This window comes from Dromaius novaehollandiae, chromosome 6, assembly GCF_036370855.1.
Source record: "Dromaius novaehollandiae isolate bDroNov1 chromosome 6, bDroNov1.hap1, whole genome shotgun sequence".
NCBI classification, from domain to species: domain Eukaryota; kingdom Metazoa; phylum Chordata; class Aves; order Casuariiformes; family Dromaiidae; genus Dromaius; species Dromaius novaehollandiae.
Window position 1 is genome coordinate 41,073,620 of NC_088103.1, and position 21,870 is coordinate 41,095,489.

The 21,870-nt window shown below is 35.4% G+C and overlaps 1 protein-coding gene across 1 annotated transcript in view; it reads right to left on the bottom strand.

Moving 5' to 3' along the window:
• Positions 1-21,870, bottom strand: part of PDZD8 (PDZ domain containing 8) — a 63,476-nt gene that overhangs the window by 24,141 nt on the left and 17,465 nt on the right. The window contains exons 2-3 of the mRNA XM_026096175.2: positions 19,077-19,199; positions 15,718-15,820 (exon numbers count right to left, since the gene is read on the bottom strand). Of these exons, the coding sequence (XP_025951960.2) occupies positions 15,718-15,820; positions 19,077-19,199 (226 nt within the window). The remainder of the gene's footprint in view (positions 1-15,717; positions 15,821-19,076; positions 19,200-21,870) is intronic.

The following is a 21,870-nucleotide window of genomic DNA, read 5'->3' on the forward strand; positions in this document are numbered from 1 at the left end:
ATAGGTCTCAAATCCAGAAATTATAAGTAAATACATGCCATACATAAATACATGCAAAATTATCTTTGCCATGTTTTATCTTTCATGTTCCTAAAGAACAGGCTATACAGCCTAAATGGATTTTGACTCCATATTTCACAGAAGTATCACCTGACTGAAGAACAGCTTATAATTTAAACAAGCAACTTGATACACACTTAAATAATTCACTGAAATCATATGGAGTATGAGCATTTTTATCTGTACTTATCACAAACGCGTGCCAGATTTGACATTAGTGAAAAATCACTTACTCTAGGGGATATTTTTAATTTGGAAGCTGCTGTACAGTCTATTCTCACTATGTTCACAAAGACACGCAATTTAAAAGCCTAGGATTTGGAAATAGATTTCTGCAATTGCTGTGATAATCACCATCTTTGTATTGCCTGGCGTTTTTGTACAGTATTAGCACTGTAATCACTGATGAACTTCAGATAAGCAAAGTCAACTTGCTCAAGCATAAGGAGTCATTTATTGTATTTGTTACTGTCTACATTTTTAAATGCATGGTCAATTTGTTATCTATGAGATTCTTGTTTATATTTCACTGAAGAACAATTGATGTTTTATATAGATACAGTATTTATGAATGATGAGGAAGAGTTTATAAATAAAGTTTACAAATTCCTAAAATAAGCTATTTATTTAGATAAAAACAACTTTATAAATGTTTTTATAATGAAAAATCTGTTTCTAGATATCCAGCCTCTGATTTGGGGGGAACGTTAGGTTTTGTTTTCTCCCTTCAGCAAGGGAGAATATACAGCTTCAATTAATAGCAAATGGATCTGATATTGTTTCAAAGTAAGCACCTAAAAATAGAAACAGATTATATCAGTAGAGATCTGAAGATATTGACTTTTGATTAAAATATTTGTAAAGACATTCAAAGTTCAAAGATTCCATTTATTGTCTCCAAATTGTAATGAAGGCAGACTTCTGGCAGACTGCATTCAGGAAAATGCACCATTTTCTAATGATGATTCACTACTGGTTACTTTCTGCATGAGGTGTCTTTTGCAGAGTATCAGTCTGCTGTATCTAATCTTAATACTCTGGAATGACCTTTTAGTCATTTCATTTGTATGACACAAATCAGGAATTTCACTTTTGATCCCCAAGGCTTTTCCAGGGCAATTGCTATGCTGCCTACCTATATTACTTTCTCTTTTCTATCTGCCACCATTATAGATACTTGGAGAGCATACGACACTTCCATTATAAAATGCTTGCTTATACATGTTGAAGCTTTCTTTTATTGTTATTTAAAGTATTTTTAAAATGCTTGGTAGCCCTTAAAAAAAGAAAGAATCACTTATCTTGCACCAATATTATAATTATCTGTGCACTGTTGCCTGAAACAGCAAGATTTCTCTTCTGCTATTCTAAGGACATAGAATAACCACAGTATTCTAGCTAGTGAAAATGATAACGACGACACAGAAATACTCCAAACACCATTTCCATTCACTCTGTATTTCCTCCAGATGTTGAACGCCACCCTGCAAGACCAACACTAGCAGAGAGTAACATTTAATTTCTCTTTCTCCTTGTGATTAAAGAGGGAGAAAGGAAGAAAAAAAGTCATTTTGAGATAATGTTCAGTTAAATAATTACGACATTTCAGAAAGGTAGGACAAAACGAATGTAACACCACTGCATTATCTTGACTCCAAAAAGCCAAACTTGTTAACTCATTTGAGTTCGTAAAAACAGCAACATAAGAGGCAGGGGGTGAGGGGGTGTGGCAGGTGTTCCTGCCACAAAAAACTTTCTTTGCAGTCATCCGGTAGTTTATATGCCTGTAGTTAAGAACAAGTTCTAAAAAACATGTTTGACACCTCAACCACAACATTTAAGACAGACCACTAGATATGAGCTATTCTGGTGTATCAAGATTCATTTTCCTCCTGCTGAAGATTATCAAACACTTGCATTAAAGTACTATAGGTACTTCAATTAAGGATTTTCAGAGCTCTGGTCAAGATACCTTCCTGAAATCTAGCTTGATTACATCTTCTTTTATGCTAATGTATTTTTTAGATTTACATCAGCTAAATTAGCAATGAGAGTAAGACTCAAGTACCTGAGATTTCCTCTATTAATAAGAATGTTTATATGCAAGCTGTTTTGTGAAAAGCAAAACTAACAAAGCCAACTTCATTTCCCCCTAAGCTCTCCTCTTTCTTCCACACATTCTGTGATACTGCTTCTGGGCAAGAGATAAAACCTTGTGGCTGCCACTGAACTACATTTGCACCAAGTGGCTATCAGCTTCCCAAGCCAACTTAACACTACAATTCAAAGATGCTATTTTGATCTCTTCCCATCTCTAGCTCTTGGCTTTCAGGAAAATCTTTATTTTTGAGATTATATGCCTCTTTCAAATGTGGCTGAATTTGGTCAACTAAGTAAAAAAAATTACGGGGTACAAAGTCAACTTCAAATAGATGACAGACATAGCAACTACACAAACCAAACCAGACAGTTTGGTTGGATAAGTAGGCCTAATTAATTAATATATATTTAAAATTCAAGAGCGCTGAATATCATCTTCTTTTAAAAGCCCCACCAGTAGAAAAGGGCAAGTGTTGAAATCTAGACAGGAAGGCCACTTCTAGGTAAAAAGCCTGAATCATACAGACAACCAGAGAAGAAATTGGCAAACATCTGAACTTATGCAACTGAGTGTAAATCACACTTAACTGCATAACATGTTGCAGGCCAAAGTAGATATGTAGGAAGAATACAATCTTCTGCTAGGTGTCCACAAATCAGAGCAGCCCTTCCTGGCTTGACACTCAGGATGGATAGGAACAGAGATCCTACAGATACTAGCAGACCAGCAAAATACATGCCTGTCAAAACTTTAACAGGCGACACCTTCCACAGAGCATTTCTGCTGGCTGCCCACACTATTCACAATCTCCATGATCCCTAAAGACCTGCAGAGTCTGGATATCCCTTTCTATTTGCATACGGCATGCATTTTGACTGGGATATAAGAAGGGAAAGATGAGAACATGAATGCCACAAATTCCTATTAGCTTCCATGGTGCCTGTTAGCTAAAAACAGGCAATTCTTCTGGATACTTTGATTCATCTATAGGCAATAAAAATGAGCAACAACAAGAGCCAAACAAGTTTCTGTTACAGAAGTGACAGATCATCTGTCAACAAAGAATATATTTGGTTACCAACCTGCAGTAATCAGTCTATTCAGGACCCTTTCACTTCATACGTCTCTCCAATATGTGTTCTTAGCACTGGAGAACCCATGCTCCTGGTGCACAACACCATTTAGTGTGTATCAATCCAACCATCTTTCAGCTTTTTCAGTTGTCTCCATCTGCTCTCTTTATTACGGTTTAAGTAGTCTAAAATACCCTCTCAGCTTCTCATGGCACAGCACAGCTGCCAAACTTATACCATTGTCTCTGATTGTTCCACTTTGCCAAAGTAAGTTGCTAAAGAGTCAACATTTTATGCAAGTCACTGCTGCTAGTCTAGTTATTCCTTTTCCAGACTATAAAAAGTAGAAACTTTCCAGTATGCCAATGTGCAACAGGTTTACTTTTACTGCAGCTAAGTCTGCCAAAGTTGTCCATCATTTTTAATGATTTAGCAATAGTTAGAAAGAAAAAATAAAGCACGATTTATTTTTAAGTAGGATTTTACTAAACATTCATTTTCATACATAATCTCTCCCTGCCTCTCAATAGTGTAGAGAACTGTTGTAGATAAAATTCAGTAGCAGCACTTTGCATACCAATGGAAAGAATGTGAAAGTGTCAGACAATCCATAACAAATAAACCCAAATTTAAATGGAAGATATAATTGCAGGCTCTTGATAAACTGATAGTAAAAAGCTACTCAGTAGCTTTAATTGTTCAAACTGTGAAAACTGTGAATAAAGTAACTATAGAGGTATTAAGAGGAGGCATCTTTTCAGTAGATGCTATTACACTTCAAAAAACTATAAACATGTAAATTGTTTATACTTACCCAAGTGAGACCATGCCCTAATGAAGAACAATTTATTGCAGTAGTTTTAAAACTCATCCACAGTAAAAACATGAACTATTATTTCAATTTGTTTCTCTCAATTTCTCTCCTACCAAGTAGTTCCTTAAAATTCAAAGGAGTCACAAGTAAATGTCAATAACAACAGATTCAAAAACAAGTCATATGGCAAAAAAAGTCAAGTAATGTAAACTTTACATAATGACCCATTTAAAATCCTAGCCCTGCCTTTCACAATACTGATTTTAGGAGTAATATAGTCAAAGATAGCAGTAAGAACCATGGAATAAGTTCTGTTTGATCATGCTATAGTACTGCTGTACAAAATGTCAGCAAAGATTATAGTTTTCTTGGTACTTCAGTTGAATTCAGTTACTCAGGCAAGCAGTGTTCTATGTTAAAACAAGTAACAGCAAGTTGGCTGCAAAAGCAGATGCAAACTATTTAGGGAGACATGTCTACTTACTATACCATTAATTTTTTATTTAGTTGCAATGTCTCCCAAAGCACTAAGCAGAATCTGAAGTATCATCTTTTTGTCCTGAAAATACTGGCTCATTTACTTTGCAATTCAGATTCTGCTTTATGAAGTACAGCAGTGCATCACAACACATATATGATGTGGCAGACATGAGTGTGAGAAACACCTGAAATCAGCTTTTTAAAAAATATTATATATAATTTAAAAACTTTTAAGAGCAATTTATAAAGTTTATCTTGTAGCTAATTCCTACATATACTATTAATAATTTACCATAATTCCATGAAAAACAAAGCAAGGCATGTTGTATTGTTCCCCCTCCTGCTTTCCCTTCTTCCTTTTATTGCCTGAACCTAATGTTCTTGAATGAGCTTTGGACACTTACAATCTACCCCTCTTCTACTGTTGGAGGCTTAATTTCCTCTTTCCTGATAGTTCACGTCAAGCTCTTCTGGCCTTGCATGTTCACTTCCTTCAACTTCTTCATTAACCATCTGATCAAGGAAGGCCACTCTTAGTTAAGATAATAGAAGACAAATATGTACCCACACTACTGAGTCTTTGAAATATTATTAGAGTTATTATGACTGGCTCCCTGCAGACTTTTATGACTTCTTGTTAGGTCTTTATATATTCATCTGCCTTGAGATCCAGATTAAAGCGAGAGATTTTTGAGGGTATTAAAAGTTTCCTTCAGTACTTATACGGCCAAGATGATGATCTTAACTTGGATGTCCGTACAGTAAGTGAATTTTTCATTTAGTTTGAGATACTCAACATGAACCACTCATAGGATTAATTTTTTTTTTCCTAGTGCATAGTGTTTTAATAAAGATGATGCCAGTACCTTAATGGGATAGATTACCAATCTGTATTTTGCTTTTAGGAGAAAAAAAAAAAGTCTAATTTGACATGCATACTTTATGCTTACATTCCACCCAAATGAAGTTACTCATATTCATAGTGTCTTATGAGTAGGGAGGGGTACACGGAGCAAGAACTGCAACAGATTACAGAGGACACTGACTTGTAAAAGGTTAATCATCAGCTGTTCTGTGATAACTGCAAGCACCTTCCTGCCCTTTGACAATCTGCTGAAACTACTATGTAATTTCTTTTTTTTTTTTAATTGCAAGATGAACTTCCAAATAACTTACTATGGGGTAAAAGCATGCTCACAGAGACAAGTTACCACTGAGCAACTCGCATGAAAAAACAAATACTCCTGTATTAACTTTTTCATGTGTCAAAGCCTACATAAATTTAAAAGTTAACTGGTTTTAGGAGAGCATATGAGCACAAAGTGCGAGTGATCCATTTTATCTTAATGAATATTTTAACTCACAGTCACTGGTCCCAGTTCTGAGACTCTGTCTTTCTACCCCACATAGACTTTCTCTTTCTGCATAGGTAGAGACCATAAAACATGTTTTTCTTCAGTAATTAAACCTTTTAAGGTGGGCTTTCTTCTTAATCTTTTTTTGGAAAATGTAATTGTTCACCAACAGAAGGCAACAGTTTCATATGTGGCCCACAATATGGCTAGGTCCTGATTTGGTAAGAGAACATTAATGACAGCTACATTCTGTCATGCAGCAGCTGGTTAATCTCCCTTAGACATAATAGCTTTAATGATTTAATGTTTCAATGAGTTCTTTGAAATCTCTCCTTGGATCCAAGCATTATAGTGATAGAGAAGTGATTTAAGAGCTATAGATGCATTTATAACACAAGTAGCAAAGACAAAGGAACACAAAAGCACCATCTGTAAAGGTAGAGCACGACAAATTTACACTGCCAGTTATTTTAACAATTGTAACATATATTAAGGTAAATGAGCTGGATTTTGCTTTATGTATGTAGCATAAGTTCAAAGCTAAGCAGTCAAGCCAAGAAAGTTAATATCAAGGGAATCTGTGCATGCAAGATGAGAATCAGTTTCTATATGCTACTTAACAGCAATATTCAGTCTACAGATTATCACATTAAACCCCAAACCTCAATCATTTTTAATTATAAGAAAGAGTAGCTGCAGATTGATATGGAATCTCATTACACTGAATTGGCAATTTTAGGTGGAACAAATCCATTATTAGGTCCTAATTTGTTTTTCCACTGAAAAGTTTTCATATCTAAAAATCTATAAAAATAAGTGATAGTTTCAATCCAAGTGTTACCTCATTTGGAGAAAAAAATACAATCTCACAACCTGAAAAGACTGCCCTCCAGTACTTTAGGAAGGAGGTTAACATTTCTAAAGGTGCTTTGAGAAAATATATTTTAAAAGTAAACTAAAAGAGCCAAGAGGAAAAAGTACAAACCAGTGAGGATGACAACTTATTTTTCCCAAAGCTCGTTGTGTATATTTGTGTTTAAGCAAGTATTTTAGAGTGTGCTGAAACAAAACAAAACTAAGAACACAAAGCATACTGTGATTTGAATAAGCTTTGCTAATTCATTGGTTAAATAAGTACTTCTTAACCTTTATGTCACACTTCATACAAAAAAGTAAACACACACACACTAACCCTAGCCCTGTCTTATGACTAATATTTAGACAAATTTTAATTAATGGATAATCAGGTTAGCCAGACTACTACTCTAATTTAGAAGCTTTCTGAATTAGATACTCAATTCTATTTTGGGAAGCAAAAAAAAAAAAAAAAAGAAAAAGAAAAAAAAAAAGAGTTCAACTATGATGGACTTCACACAAACAGTTAAGTTTTGATTTAAATTGATACAAAAACCAGAAATGTGTCTTATATGAAGGTCCCTCTGAATTCTAAGTCTTCCCTAGTTTATGCCTTGGATATGATTAAAAAAAAAAAAAAAAAAAAAAAAAAAAACAGCTGACAGGCCAGCAAAGACTTAGAATAATTCAATTTACTCCAGCGGTATTAGGATTATTTATGTTATATAAGGTTTATTTTCCTCATGTGTTTCAGTGGAAAAGAATTAAGTCAGAATTTCCAAAAGTGACAGAGAATGCTTCATAGTGAACATGACACAGTGAAAGACTTGATATTGAAAAAACCATCAGATTTGTGAAAATGTAAGTTATACTTCCAGTTTTAAAGAGTTTGGTACCTGCATATACAAAACTCCATCACCACATCCCAAAACCAAACATATACTTTTGGAAAGTATGTTCTTCAGAAAACAAACTTGCCTAGATAATTCATTAATGAAACAACAGTTTAAGAGGGAGGAGAGGCCTGACCTTGTCACCCTCCCTGTCCTCCTCCCTCCACTCTCACTGTGTGCAACCACCATCAGTCGGAGCCACTGGTTCGTTTTGCTGAAGAACTTTGCAGTAGGACACAACCGAACAGTTTAGAAAGTCATTCCAGAAATATACTGAATTACCCAGAATCCATTTTGTTTACTCTGGTCAATAAAACACTGTTATCTGTCTTACAATAGGCCATACTGTTTATACAAACAAAGTTAGCTTTCATGCATCGGCCATCTATTTATTTAGCAAGATCAGCTATCACTGTAAATCAATTTCTTTGCAAATGAGAAACACAGCTGCTGCAAAATCTACTTAGAACTCTTTCCTGCATCCAATATTTGGACATGCAACAGAACAGATGACAAGAATACAAAAAAAAATTCATCATAGTGTATCTAGCGATACTAAAACAGTGTTGCTTGTCTTCCCTCTTCCTTAGAAATGGTTATAAACCCCACCATGTACTGTCTACTTAAAATTTTTGTATTTTAAATGTGAAGTTGTATTTAAACTATGACAAGAAAAAAAATCAATTGCTATTCAAACTGTGTACCGTCAGGAGGACTTGGAAGATATGCCACTAAAAATAAAGGTAACTCAAAGATTTTGTAATATATATATCGGTCATCATGCAAGTAATCTTTAAGGAAAAAAAATACAGGGCTAAAATACAAGTTATCAGCTCAGTACAAAGCATGAAAAAAACAGAACTAATCCCTGACCAAGCTGGAAGTTTGCTCACGTAATTATATTATCATATTGTAATTGTATTATAATTGTATTATATATTGTATACTCATGTACTCATTTTACGTAATATTATGTAATTTTTGTCCTATAAGTCATACAGAGAGGTCTTCAAAGGTGAATTCACCCAACATTGTCATTGAAAATGCTTGCACGTCTTTCATGACTTTTTTTTTTTTGGGGGGGGGGGGGGGGAAATCACAAAAACCCAGTGTTATGATTAGAGTGCAGTCTCCTGCAAAATATGAAGTGGAAAGACCCTGCCGAATAGAGACAGTAGATCACTGATAGCAGCTGCAGCTACAACTCCGTTCAAATTCCCATCTAAATCCCCATTACATGGCTTAAAAACAGATTTATTTCGCTAAAGAGGAATATTTGGCCGAAGAACTTTTTTTTTGCAAAACCTGAGTAATATGGATGAGTTCTGTCAACAGATCTTAAAGTGAGCGTTCAGGATGGTACTGGCACGTACACACACACACATGCACACACACATCCCCTCCCCCCATACAGCCCTGCCAATTACAGATTTTTCCAGTTCAAGTTATTCTCTTCACTAATCTTTTCACCTGGCATTTTAGATTTGAAACTCAGCTAGTCGTATGCATTGCAAGCAGCCAAAACCTTTGCAGAACCCTACCATCTCAATGGCAACACAGGAAGGACCACAACTTCCAGCCTGGACACAAGGAAAAGGAAGATGCACATAAGCAAAATTACAGTCTCAGACACACAGGATGCATTAAGTGTAGTCTGCTGGCAAATGCAGCAAGGTGTGGGGGGGCTCTGCTTTCTACCATCACTTTTGTGTAATGTGTCCCCAGGTGAGGGTATGCATGCCCAAGAACAGCATATATCACAGCTTCCTAATGATTTAATGATTTACAAGAAGGCAAGAAGTACTGGCCTGGCGGTGCCAGGAGCAATGGAGTCCTGTTCTTAGCAACTATAAGAATATGAATACACCAAAAAGAAGGGGTTCTTTTGTTTGTTTATTTGGGTTTTTTTGGGTTTTTTTATTTTTTAAGTTGTTTGTATTCAGTAGTCTCTGGAAAGTGCAGAACTGCAGTGCATTTTTATACAAAAACTCTCTCACTAAATCACAGAAAAAGCTTTCTGAAGCCTTCAGTCAAAATGTTTAAATGTTTAGCATGAGATAGAAAAAAAATCCTGATGGCCTTCAAGTTTATTTGAAAGACGGATTACAGAATATTATGTAAGACGCAAATCTCAGAACTATTCCCCATTGTATTTACAAATATTATCAAATTTTACAAGACCATGAATTTTCATAAAAAGTGACATTTTCAAAAAGCTTCTCTTGCTTTAATCCTCCTCCCTTCTTTTGATAGGATTAAGCTCTGAAATGGCAGACTGTTAAATAAGCAGACTGAAATGCCAACTGTGAGGCATTTAACTACTTGTATTTACAAATTAATATTTTACAGTTGCTTCAAATTTTGACATTATAGTTCAGTATCTTCAGGCAATTCCTTTCAGTTGGTGCTGAATTTGATTTACATTTCTCATTTTACATTTGTATGTTAATATATTAGAACACCTTTAAGTTTCCTTTAATCCCTGATAAAGGAAATTTACTTTTATGAAAGGCTGAGAAATATCCTTTTGTTTTTATTAAAGTGTACCAACTAGCTTGCCTACAGTAATATCAAAGTTACTGATAAATTTACCTGTAAAAAAACATGTGTTAGCATAACCTCCCAGAAAGAATGAACATCATGACCTATATACATACATGCACACATACAGACACACACAAATTCAGAATGCAATATTTAGAGATGGATGTCACTGGTCTTCCCCTTCAATTATTCCAGTATTCACCACTGAATGTGCAGAATGAAGAGGGAAAATTACAAGGGGAGTTCCTAAAAAAAGTGATGGGAAGTTATCTTAATTATGAAATTATTTCTGTTACATTATTTCATAGTATATCTGTGGGCTTCTGAGACAACTGCTGCAAATATGAAGTTGTATGTGCTACTGGATATGGTGTTCTAAATGAAAATATTTACTTTGGAAAATATGAAATGCAGTTTTTGTATTTCTTAAATTCATATTTACAGAAGAGGTTTCCAAAAAACTTGTTGCCTTTCTGAATACAAAACTATGGCTATTCCAGGAGTACTATCTCAAATGCGGTATTAGTTGAAACCAGAATTTAAAGGTGTACCATAACTCCCAATCAATCTATATTATCTAACTTAATTACTTCAAGAGTAAAAGCAACTTTCTCTCTTGTGGTCCTGAACTTTTTTGTAGAAGACAGACCTAAGAAAACTTGGAATGGATACATTTTATTTTTCAGTACTAAACAAACTATATAAAAGTTCAAAATAAGTACTGCTTAGAGTTGTCTGCATTTCATACTAATCAATACTTCCGCATAATTCCTACTACTAGAAATATCTGAGTACCTGATGATGCATATGATTTGATGATCTATGAAGTTAGTACAAGAGTGAAAAGCAAACAAATAGTTTGAAAGTACTGGAATAAACCGGAATCCAGCAGATTGTCTACCTGTCTTTTTCCATAACGGAATTGTGATCCTATTTGGAAGCCCAAGACAACACCAGGAAAATAGACGTAGATGCACACATAAAACGTTCAAGAATCTGTGCACCTGTAGTTGAGCAAGGCTACTTTTTCCATTACTTTACACTTATACAACCAATAAAAAGCACACACTATTTGCAGTTCACACATGCTTCCTAGGTGTAAGAGTAAGCAGAAGATAGCAATCTATTGGCAGTAGTTTCTACGAGTCATAGAAGACTAATTATCCATCAGAAGAATCTGTACCTAAAGAAAGCGACCATGACTACCAGGTTAAGCAGAGCAGTAGGTGTGAAACAAGGTTCTTATTTCTGGGAAACTACACTCTTGATTCACTGTTTTCTACACTGCTGGAATCGCAGACAAATGTGCCACCACTCTCCATACTCAGAAAAACAGTGCATCTAGAGAGAGTCAAGGCATTATGTAATCAATGTAAGGTGTACTGCCAGCTGCAAAGCTACCTCAGGTCTCCAATACTAATGCTTCAAGGTCATTTTGCATCCATTCTTCTGCCACTTGTAAGAAAGGCAGGAGGTATTTACCATTTATTTACAGAGCAACTCAAGGATTTTTGTTGAAAAACTACATTACTCTTTCACAACACCACAAGTGAAATCCTCACCCAGTTAAAGGTAACAGTAGGATTTTCACCAAGTTTAACAAGGCCAAGAGTCTACTCTGTAAACAAGTAAAATCCAAGGAAAATCCAGCAATTCTTTCAGTCTGTAGATATCAAACTGGGATTCTTAACCGTCATTTCAATGGATGTAACCATAAAGGGTTATGATGCAGCTTATATTTAACATCTATATAATCCATAAACATATATCTAATTACCTGAAGTGTAACAAAACACCTGTCCAGCAATCCAATGCTGTCTAACAGTCTAATTACTACATCCTATTCACACATAATTAAGTTTTACATAGCAATGCAGTGATTAATGCTAATTCCAGCAGCATGTACTACTAATTAAATTATTTAACAATGTTTACATATTTCACACAGGAATGTGTCAAATCACCTCTCTCTGAAGTCTTACTGCTGTTTCAAATTGATTTGATAAACCGCTTACAGGCATGAAACACCTTTGTACTATAACAGACACTTCAATAATGCTCTGGATATGTTCAAATACACAATCTGTTTTTCGAATCCAATTGTGGCATCTACGAATGTTCCATAAATAATGGGATCAGATCAAAGCCTCACCAAGATTCATTATGAAGTATTAAACCTGTCTAATCTCTTATCACTGCTGGTAACATAATAAAAAGAATGAAAATGCCAATAAGTACAGAAAGTTCTCAGAATTTTCCTCAGGAACACTGCGGAACATAGTCCAAATCAGACGATGTATTTTCATGCCAATGACACTTTTACAAATTAGATAGTTTTAAACCAGAATATATTTACTTTTCCCTTCAATTTAGTCTATCACTTCTCCTTAGAATGAAAAACAAATTCAGAAACTAACAACTTAATGGTGCATGATTGAGATTAAGTGAGGAATTTAATATTAGAAAGTTATTAAGTAATGTGATCAGCTGCCTTGCGATTAACATCGCATTATAGCTATAAATCATGGAAAAGATTAATGATATAAGTAAATTTCTGTCTGGAAAATCACTGTGGGTTTTCTTTATAACTGTCTATTTAACTATTCATACAGTTACAATTTCTCAGGAAAATAAGTAAGTCCCAATCTTAAGTGTGCTGTCAACACTTCCTATTTTGTTGAGGGGCTTGGCAAGACTCTTGCCACCCAGAAAGATCTCCTAATATTTTATGAATTAACTTGCATATTTAACCTTCTTTCCTAAGGAAAAGAAACTTCTGTGATTTCACTGTATCTGTTGAATACAAATTGAGAAGCAAAGTAGCTTTGCAAGTTGCTGGTTTTCCTGTTTCCTTATTCTGCTAAGTTAGGATTTTCTAATGCAGGTTCTCAAAGTTAGGCCACCTGTTTAGTCACCCAAAATTCAAGGTTGTTGAGCACGACAAGTTCTTGACACTGACAGCAGGTCACTGTTCTAGAGATTCAGCAACTGGGATCAAGGAGCCCCTGCTCTCTGGCAGTGTTTGAACAATTCTTAATGAAGGACTGGGCATTAGATACATAAAGTAAACTTCTGTATATTACATGCCAGATTTCCAAAAGCTTCAGAAATTTTGAAAACTTGCCATTTCATTTTAGGTGTTCAAAGAGAAGATGAATTCTTGACAGTCTCTTGAGAGTCTCACCCCAAATACTTTCCTGTAGTTTTAAATAGGAGTAATTCCCTTCCAACTGTCATTAGTTTAGTCCTGCTGCCATCTGCTGTCACAATCACACTGGCACCACACTGTCTACAGAGTGCTATTATGCTCTTACAATGAGAGCGAAGAAAAAGAACATATTCCAATATTGGTAGTCAAAATTATCTAAAAATAAAGACAGATCAATTTGTTCACAGAACATAATGTTAAATAAGTGTACTGCCACCTTAATTACTAGGGCGCTACCCCTGCAAAAATCATGCAGAACTTCATACAAACTTATCCCAACTCAGGGGTCATTCAGACGAGCAAGTATGAGCAGCATTGTGTCTACATTCTGAAATCTTTTTTTTGAACAATGACAGTATTGCTAGTTTCTTGAAACTTTTGAAGTATGTATTATTAGGAATTTTATTATTAGGAATATATTTATTAGGAATAGGGAATAATATTATTAGGAATGGGTTAGGACTATAAACCAGTCAGACTATTAGGGCTGAATTACTCCTATCTTACCCTTACGTGAACATGCAAAAATAAAATCAGAAAAAGTTGAACAAAATTTAGAAGTGCCACCTGAGACAATAAACAAACAGATAAATTTTTTTCAGACTTACTGCTTCAATGAAGTACAGCAACTTTCAGCAACTTATAGGATTAAGTGGACTCTCTAATTCCTTTCAGGACCACTGAGAACACCTTCTGCTTTCTATTGCCTCTGATGGTACAATGCTTCAGCAACATAAACTAGCTTAAGAAATGCGGCCATCCCACTATTCTTCCCCCACACATTTCTACTTCCTTCTTTTCCCTGGTACTGGAGCTATCCTGCAGCAAAGCAAGTCAGGAAGCTGACATGGCTAACTCACAACCACATGAACATCAGCAACAGTGTAGAGTGTAGAATGGTAGAGAGGAGGCTAAGACAGAGACAACAAACAAATGTAAGTTCTGAACTGCCATAGGTTTCTGTGAAGAAGTTTGGCTGTGGAACTGAGCTCCAGGCAAGCTCTTCTCAGAGGTTTCACTCCATAGAGACTCCTAGCTTACTTCCCTCCCCACCTCTCCCACGCTGCCCTCAAAATCCTAACTGCAACCGAGTGTTCTCTATTGCTAAGAGAAAAAGGATGAATCTATACCATCCCTTCAAGTATTTCAACTGACTAAGAGCACAGCAGCTAGGACAACAAGAATAGGCAGTTGTCTTTGTTGCTCGGTCACAAAGTCTTTTAGGCAAAAGATAGTACACAGTAAGCTGAAAACAATTATCACAGCATCTACCAAAAGGAGTTTTAAAAACAATGCAAAATGGAATTTATTAATTGCATAAACTGAACAGGATGCTGAAATTCCACATGGTTGTCACTCCAGTGGGAAAACGACCCTGATCTCCCAACAAAACTTCACTCTGTGTTCCACTGTGCAGTAAATACAACAAAAGTTATAGGGCTTAGAGCTAGGGGCACTCAGACAGCAGAGGGTAAAATGCAGAATGCAAAACAATTTTATTCCACTGACTGCTTTGCATAAAATGATTTGTTAATATATTTAATAAAACTTTAGTGTTTTTACAACGCTTAGCAGAAGCCCAGTTCAGTCTAATGACTACCATAGTCCCACTAATGTGAAATTTAAAAGCTCCTTCATATACTGCACCTCTTGTAGAGAGAAAAAAAGAAAAAATCTCATCTTCCCACACAAAAGAAGGCAGAAATGCAATTCGTAGGCTGTATGCTGCTAAATTGCATGTTGTCAAGTATGATAATTAGTAACAGATTAACTTACAATACCACTAACACTCCTACTTTCTATATTTGCAGACACGTATAAAAGTATTTTTCTTCAGCAGACAGTTTCATACTCTCCAAAAAAATTTAGATGTCTACGGAAATTCCCTCTGCATTTCTTCAAAATACAGAGGACAGAGGGAAATAACCAAATGAGTTACTCTGATCACGTCTTCAGCACCCATATCAGCATAGAATGCACTGCCCAGTGAAAGACAGATGAATCCTATTTACTATAATCTAAACATTCCTTTTTCTCCCCCCAATAACTGAACTATTAAATGTTTATTTTACACTATTAATTTTAATGCAGATGGACTGTTAATAATTTATACATTCAGACTGGGTATAATTTCAAGTACAGTTGTGATAATTGAACATGCTGTTATCCATACAGGTCAATTTGACAGTGAAACTTTGGATTAAAAAGTAAATAAAAAACCATAAGGGACTTTTTTTTTTTTGCTAAACTATCCGTTGATTGTCCACAACATACATTTATTTCTAGACAATGTATTAAGAATGTGAGACATACTGCAAAATGCCAAGATTTTACCGTTTTAATTGAACTCCTTGATTTTTCTTCCCAAACATTACTGCTCAGCTCCATTGTGCAGTGAACATTTGTTTCTCTTTCATAGGATCCAAATATAAGTAACCTGAAACAGAAAAGACTACAGTAAGATTTCTAATACCATTCCATATATCCTAAATACTTTAAACTCACCCTTCTCCATTTATAGACTATTACTATGTTCAACGTGTACACACACACATAAGGACGTACATGTAAGATTCAAGCACAGCCTTATACAAAAAGAAAGACACTGCCACCCTCTAGTGGAAGAACTCTATAAACTGCCATTCAAAATTTTTAGCTGGTTTAAGCATTCAACAGGCAGTTTAGTATTTTTCCATAAAAGGAAGAACTTGCCTTTTTTTTTTTTTTTTTTTTTTAAAGCAGCAATAACCTTGAGCAGTCCACTCCCATCCTAAACTTCACAACGTATGACAGTTTTTCTTGGTTCTAGAGAGCATTACTGAAAGATTGGAGTCATAGTTCTACAGCTCTTTATGTTTCTATTTCACTACATTGAGATACTCCTATATATGAAATTTTTCGTTATATTCAGAGCAAAGAAGAGTGGTTCTTCATGCATGATACCCTATTGCAAAAGGCTATAAAAGCTCTTCAGGTACATATCAGCACTATGAAAGAAAAAACAACCAACTCTAGGATACAGAACAGCATTAAAGTTGTACACAGCACATCTTATCATAGCTAAAGGTTGATACCTATTTTGGACTAAAAACTCAACAAATCTGTTATCCTTTTAAAGACAGCCATCAGGTGTTTTTTGTAATTTTTTTTTAATCTTTCTATATACTTTTGCAAAGGACCACTTCTAAGCTTACGTCCAAAGTATCTTATTTGTGAAAGTTACACAATCCTTGAGTTGATACAGAAATAAAAGGTGATACAGAAAAACGCATTGATTTTCTCTCTGTTCATCTTGATGCTCTTAAGTATTTATCTGAGAAACATTATTTATGATCAAAAAGTGCCTAGTTTTCCAGATGTGGAGATACGTAGTAAAAATATACTTTAAAAAGCAAGTTCTATACGCTTCCACTATGACAATGTTATCTTCATTTAGGAACCTGAACACAGAAGAAATAATAGAATAGTGTTACAAGATTAAATGGAATCCAAAGTCAGCATTAAAAATCCTACTCCAAGTTGTACATAGAAATCACAGAATTGCTACCATATTGAGATAGAATATAAAAACTTCCCAGGATCTTGAGCAAAGCTGAAAACCCCCCCACGAAGTCAAAGTGACCTTTTATTTATGGAACTGGAAAGATCTCCAAGAAGAAAAAACTTTCAGGTAATCCATATAGCTTACTGGTTCTCATTAGGAAGTTGTAAACATGCTGCTATGAAGTCTCTCAACTGTAAATATAAACTACACTACAGACTCTCTGAGGTATGCGCCCGAAGATAGATGAGGCTCTGAGGATCCCATGACCTTGAGGCATCTTTAGATAAAGAACAATCTTGAGAGAAAAAGCAAAAAGTTCCCAGCACCAGTGTACCGCACTCACTTTTAAGACTCAAGGAGAAGGCCAAGGAATTGTGAGAGTTCTAGAGAGAGAAAGCGCAGTAGTAGGGCAAAGGTCTCTACAGAAGACACGAGTGGAAAAAGCTCTATATTTCAACACACAGTGCTTCACTGCAAATGAACAGTTGAGAATGACACCAAATAACCTTCATGCCAGCTCACATACGATGGGGATGAAAAGAGGAAAAATTCTGAAATTGTCACTTTTGTGTATACTGTATATTTCTTCTACTATTACCAAATCCTCTATGTGCCCTTCAGCTTTGATCCCACAAACACCTTCAAGCACAATAAGCAAAAATATTCACCTGTAGGGGAATTCTACGGACAGCGCTTACTTAAGCTCAAAAAAGGATGGGACACCTGCAGGATCTGAGGAGTTACTATAGGACCAAGGGACCAATCTTAAAAGTGCGTGTCTGCTCATACGCAATCTTCAAGTGCATGTCCAGAGATTCCAAGATGCATAAAATGGCTGGATTAAGTCAGACATGAAGTTTAAAAGGCCTAACAAACCAGCAATTGCATCCTCTGAGCCATCTGACAAGCATCTGTGACAGCTGAAAATACTGAGAGGTCAGCTGCTGCTGTCAAATGGAACATTTTCACTTTCAAAATATCCTGGAAAGAAACAAAATAGTGACGTGTGGGAGATGCTGCACAGTATTTCAGATTCAGGAGAGGAATAGTATTTAAAAAGGACTTTCCAAAACAAAAACAACTGCACACAACTGAAGGTGGTTATTTTGGACCCCATTATAATAAAGATGCTGGAGTGAAATTGGAAACTGCCTATACGGCGAGATCGTGAGTCCCCTTATTCATTACAAGTGAAGGAGAAACACTGGTAACAGTAGTCAGCGAATGTACTGAATCATCTGTTATTACTGGACCATTCACAGAATATCTATAAGGAATACAAGTAAGCAGCAGTTTTAATACAGAAAACCACTGCTGTGGTCCACTTAGCAGTGTAAGCAGAAGAAAATAGTCTGGAAATAAACTTGGGTTTTTTGATACGTAGCACTGAAACTATGCTGGTATACCAAATACTGTTCTAGTACACTCACACAAGGCTGAAGAAAAAAATGGCAAAAATGAGCTCATACAGTAACATGAGCAATGAAAAGAACTAGTTAAAAACTCACTGCAAACCAGAGCTTAGTTCATAAAGATCAGGATGATATATGATTATATTCAAAGAGTGTAAGCACTACTGGGATAAACCCAACACAAACCAAGGACTCGAAGAGTCCTGACAAAGAACACTCCAAAACCCCATACACCTTTTTTCAGCTTTAGAGAGGATAATTAGCTCTCCAATAAACACTCACAAAAGAGGCAGATTATCTTTCTCTTATTTTGTTCAAGACAAAGACAATATATAATGAAATACAAAAGTTATTTGGATCACTCTAGGCATAACTGAGTGAAACAATTACTTCCCCTGGCTTACAACATGTTACAGTTGCATCAATATATATTTTGTCATGGACAGATTTTCATAATTTGGTGTGCTGAAAGAACAGATTAGATTGTAACCACACAAAATCAAAAAAAAAAAAAAAAGGCAAAACATGCAAACAGTATCTCAGAAACTTACTGCAACTTTCATTTGTTCAACCAATCATAGCATTTTTACTTAAAAGAATATATTTCTTGATTACAGCTCAGTCACAACACCAAAGCTGTTATCTTCTTGAGTCAGAACAGGCTTGCAACCATAATCATTATGAATTTAAGAAAACACATGTAATCATAAGAATGAGCAGAAGACCACAAAACATACCTCGTACATTCAATTAATGTGACTTTTAGTCGACCTTCTGTCAAGGGAAAATCCTGTATACAGAGGTCTCGATCTTCATAGTTATCAGGTGACGGTACTTGAAATGGAAAAAATGGCTTGAACCTGAAAAATATAGAATAGACCTACCGTAATTAAAAATATATAAACAGAACTAATGCATAGAATTTAAAAAGTGTTAATAACATCAAATTTTATTCAAGACTCCTAAAGAGAAAAACTGCCATTCCTGCATACTTACTCATCAAAAGAAGCAAGCAGAAGCTAAATCTGCTCCTTGAATGCAAGAGACTGGAGAATATGTAAACACAATGACTACTTCTTTGGAGTGGTTTATCTGAGTATTATGTTAAACAGTGCAGATAATTTTAAGAAAAAGGTAAGCTAATGAATTCACAGAATATTTTTATGGTTGCAAACACACAATTTAACACAAGAGTCCTTTTACAGTAAACATCTTAACAAATCTTTAAATTTTAAATTCACCTGCATATTACATCACTGTGTTTTGACACAATTGTTAGAACTGCTGTATTTGAAGGACTGATGCATCCTAATAAACAGGACACTATTTTGTTACATATATTAATAATACTTCTTTCATCATTTGAAAGACACTTAATTGGTCTTTTCAGTCAGTCTTGTTATTTTTTGAATACCTGTATCTTCATTTTAATTCTTCTCCTTGAGCCTTATTTCACAAATTGTAGCATGTGAGTCATAAGAAAAGCAATTAATGTTCAAGCTAAGTGTTCTATACATATTATCTCACTGCATTACTGGCTCATTTTGATTAGAGTACGCTGACTTTTAAGTACAGTCTTCCTTTTTAAGCCACACTATTTCAATGTTGGACACAGCCACGATCTAAGGAAGGAAGGAGGGGGAGAGGCTGCACAGCTGCAGCCACATCACATGATAAAGCCACACACACATGCTGCACATGCAGTGCTAATAGCAAGGGGTACAGCCCTGTAATTCAAAAAATATTATGGAATCTGCACTAGTATCTACATAAAGCAACTGGGAAAGCATTTCTAGACTATTTCTTCTTTCCATTTTTATTTAGTGCTCTTCTTTCCACCCCTTGCCTGTGCCTTGTTTTCCATTCTCTGTCACCAATAGTCTTCTAGTGATTATTTCTGTTTAGAAGACTCACTAATCGTAGAATATGAACACCACTGCCTGCAGGATGTATTTGCCATTTCATAAGAAAGAAGTCTTTCATAAATACTGTTTGCTTAACCATCATAAGCATCTGCTTGTCACATTCAGAGATCACAGTATGTTCAGGAAACAGTCACATGAATCTGAACTGAAGGGTTTCAGAAATCCAAATAAATAATCAAGTGCCCTTTAACTGTCGATGCCGATCCCTCTTCAGGAGGGAGTCTGACATTGATTCAAGACACTCAGTTTTTGTACTAGCACAGTGCATCAGCCTTGTTGATTTGGTACAAAGCCATGAGAAAGACATTTCCTTTGTTCTGACTGTGAATAGATACATCTTAACACTTTTTTTTTTTTAACTGAAATCCAATTCAATTTCTAACTTTAATTTTGTTCCAAGTTTATCTCTCGTTAATTCTTCAAGGGGAAAACTGTTGTGAAATTGGTCAAGTGAAAATATTCAATTTTATGTATTTTACTCAATATTAATTCTTTCAGTCTGTATATGAAATGATTAAATACACTGGCCACATTTTAGGCTTATGAGTATACCATTAAAAACAAAGCCAAAATATTGTTTATTTGTATACTATCTGGTTTGATATTTTACTCACAATCTTACTTTACTACTACTTTAACAATTCAGGAAATAGAATTACAACAGTGGGGAAAACAGCACCAAGGAAAACCCACAATTTTCAGTCTACACACTCCTAAGAAATAGTGCCACTTTAGGTCCTGCGGAGGCCTTGGTGAAGGTCACCACTCCACTAAGATCCATACTAAGCCACAACACAAACTTTTCCACAGAACTTCTCCCTGTAAGCACAAGCAATAGTACTCTACTTTTTCAGAAGAATTTTTCCCTCTTTGAAACATCGATTCAGCTCAGGTTTTGTTAGGCTAAAAATGATCATGCATTCCAGTATAGGCAACAGGTTTTGAATGAGTAAATATATGTAGATTTATTTTTCAGCACAGTAGGAACTTAATTTCTAAGACAGGAGGAAATAATGCAAATAACTTTCTAGTTAGCACCAGCAAATGTCTATGTACCTTCTCCCAAATTCTCCTCTTCCAAAAAATAGTTTCCCTTGGGAACCTCAAACTAATGACCACCACCAGGATGCTCACTATTGCAACTATTGAAACAAGATTTCAGGGAGGGAGGGAGGGAGTGACAGAAAAAAGAAAGAGTATCCAATAGGTTACTATCACCTATATGAATTTCTATAAGTGCAAGGCTTAAAGATTTTGGTACTGAGAAGGTGGTTCCCTTACACCTACCATAAACAGCCTGCAGGCTGTTTAACAAACAAACACACAAAAAAACAACCCAACCAGGACAAATCTATTTTCATTGTTAAAAATAAGGAAGAATAAAAAAGAAACCGTTACTAAAACACTCCGGTAAAAATGCAGACACACAAAAACTATGTATGCAAACCAAAGATGTTTCAGAAGTAATTTAAGAATACCATTTTAAGTACAGTACACACTGCAAACTTTTGCCACAGCAAAGTCTAGTAAAATAATGCTCAGCACAAGCCACTTTTCCTGCTAGATTAAGACAGGATGGTATCTATGATTTTGATTTTGAAAATAG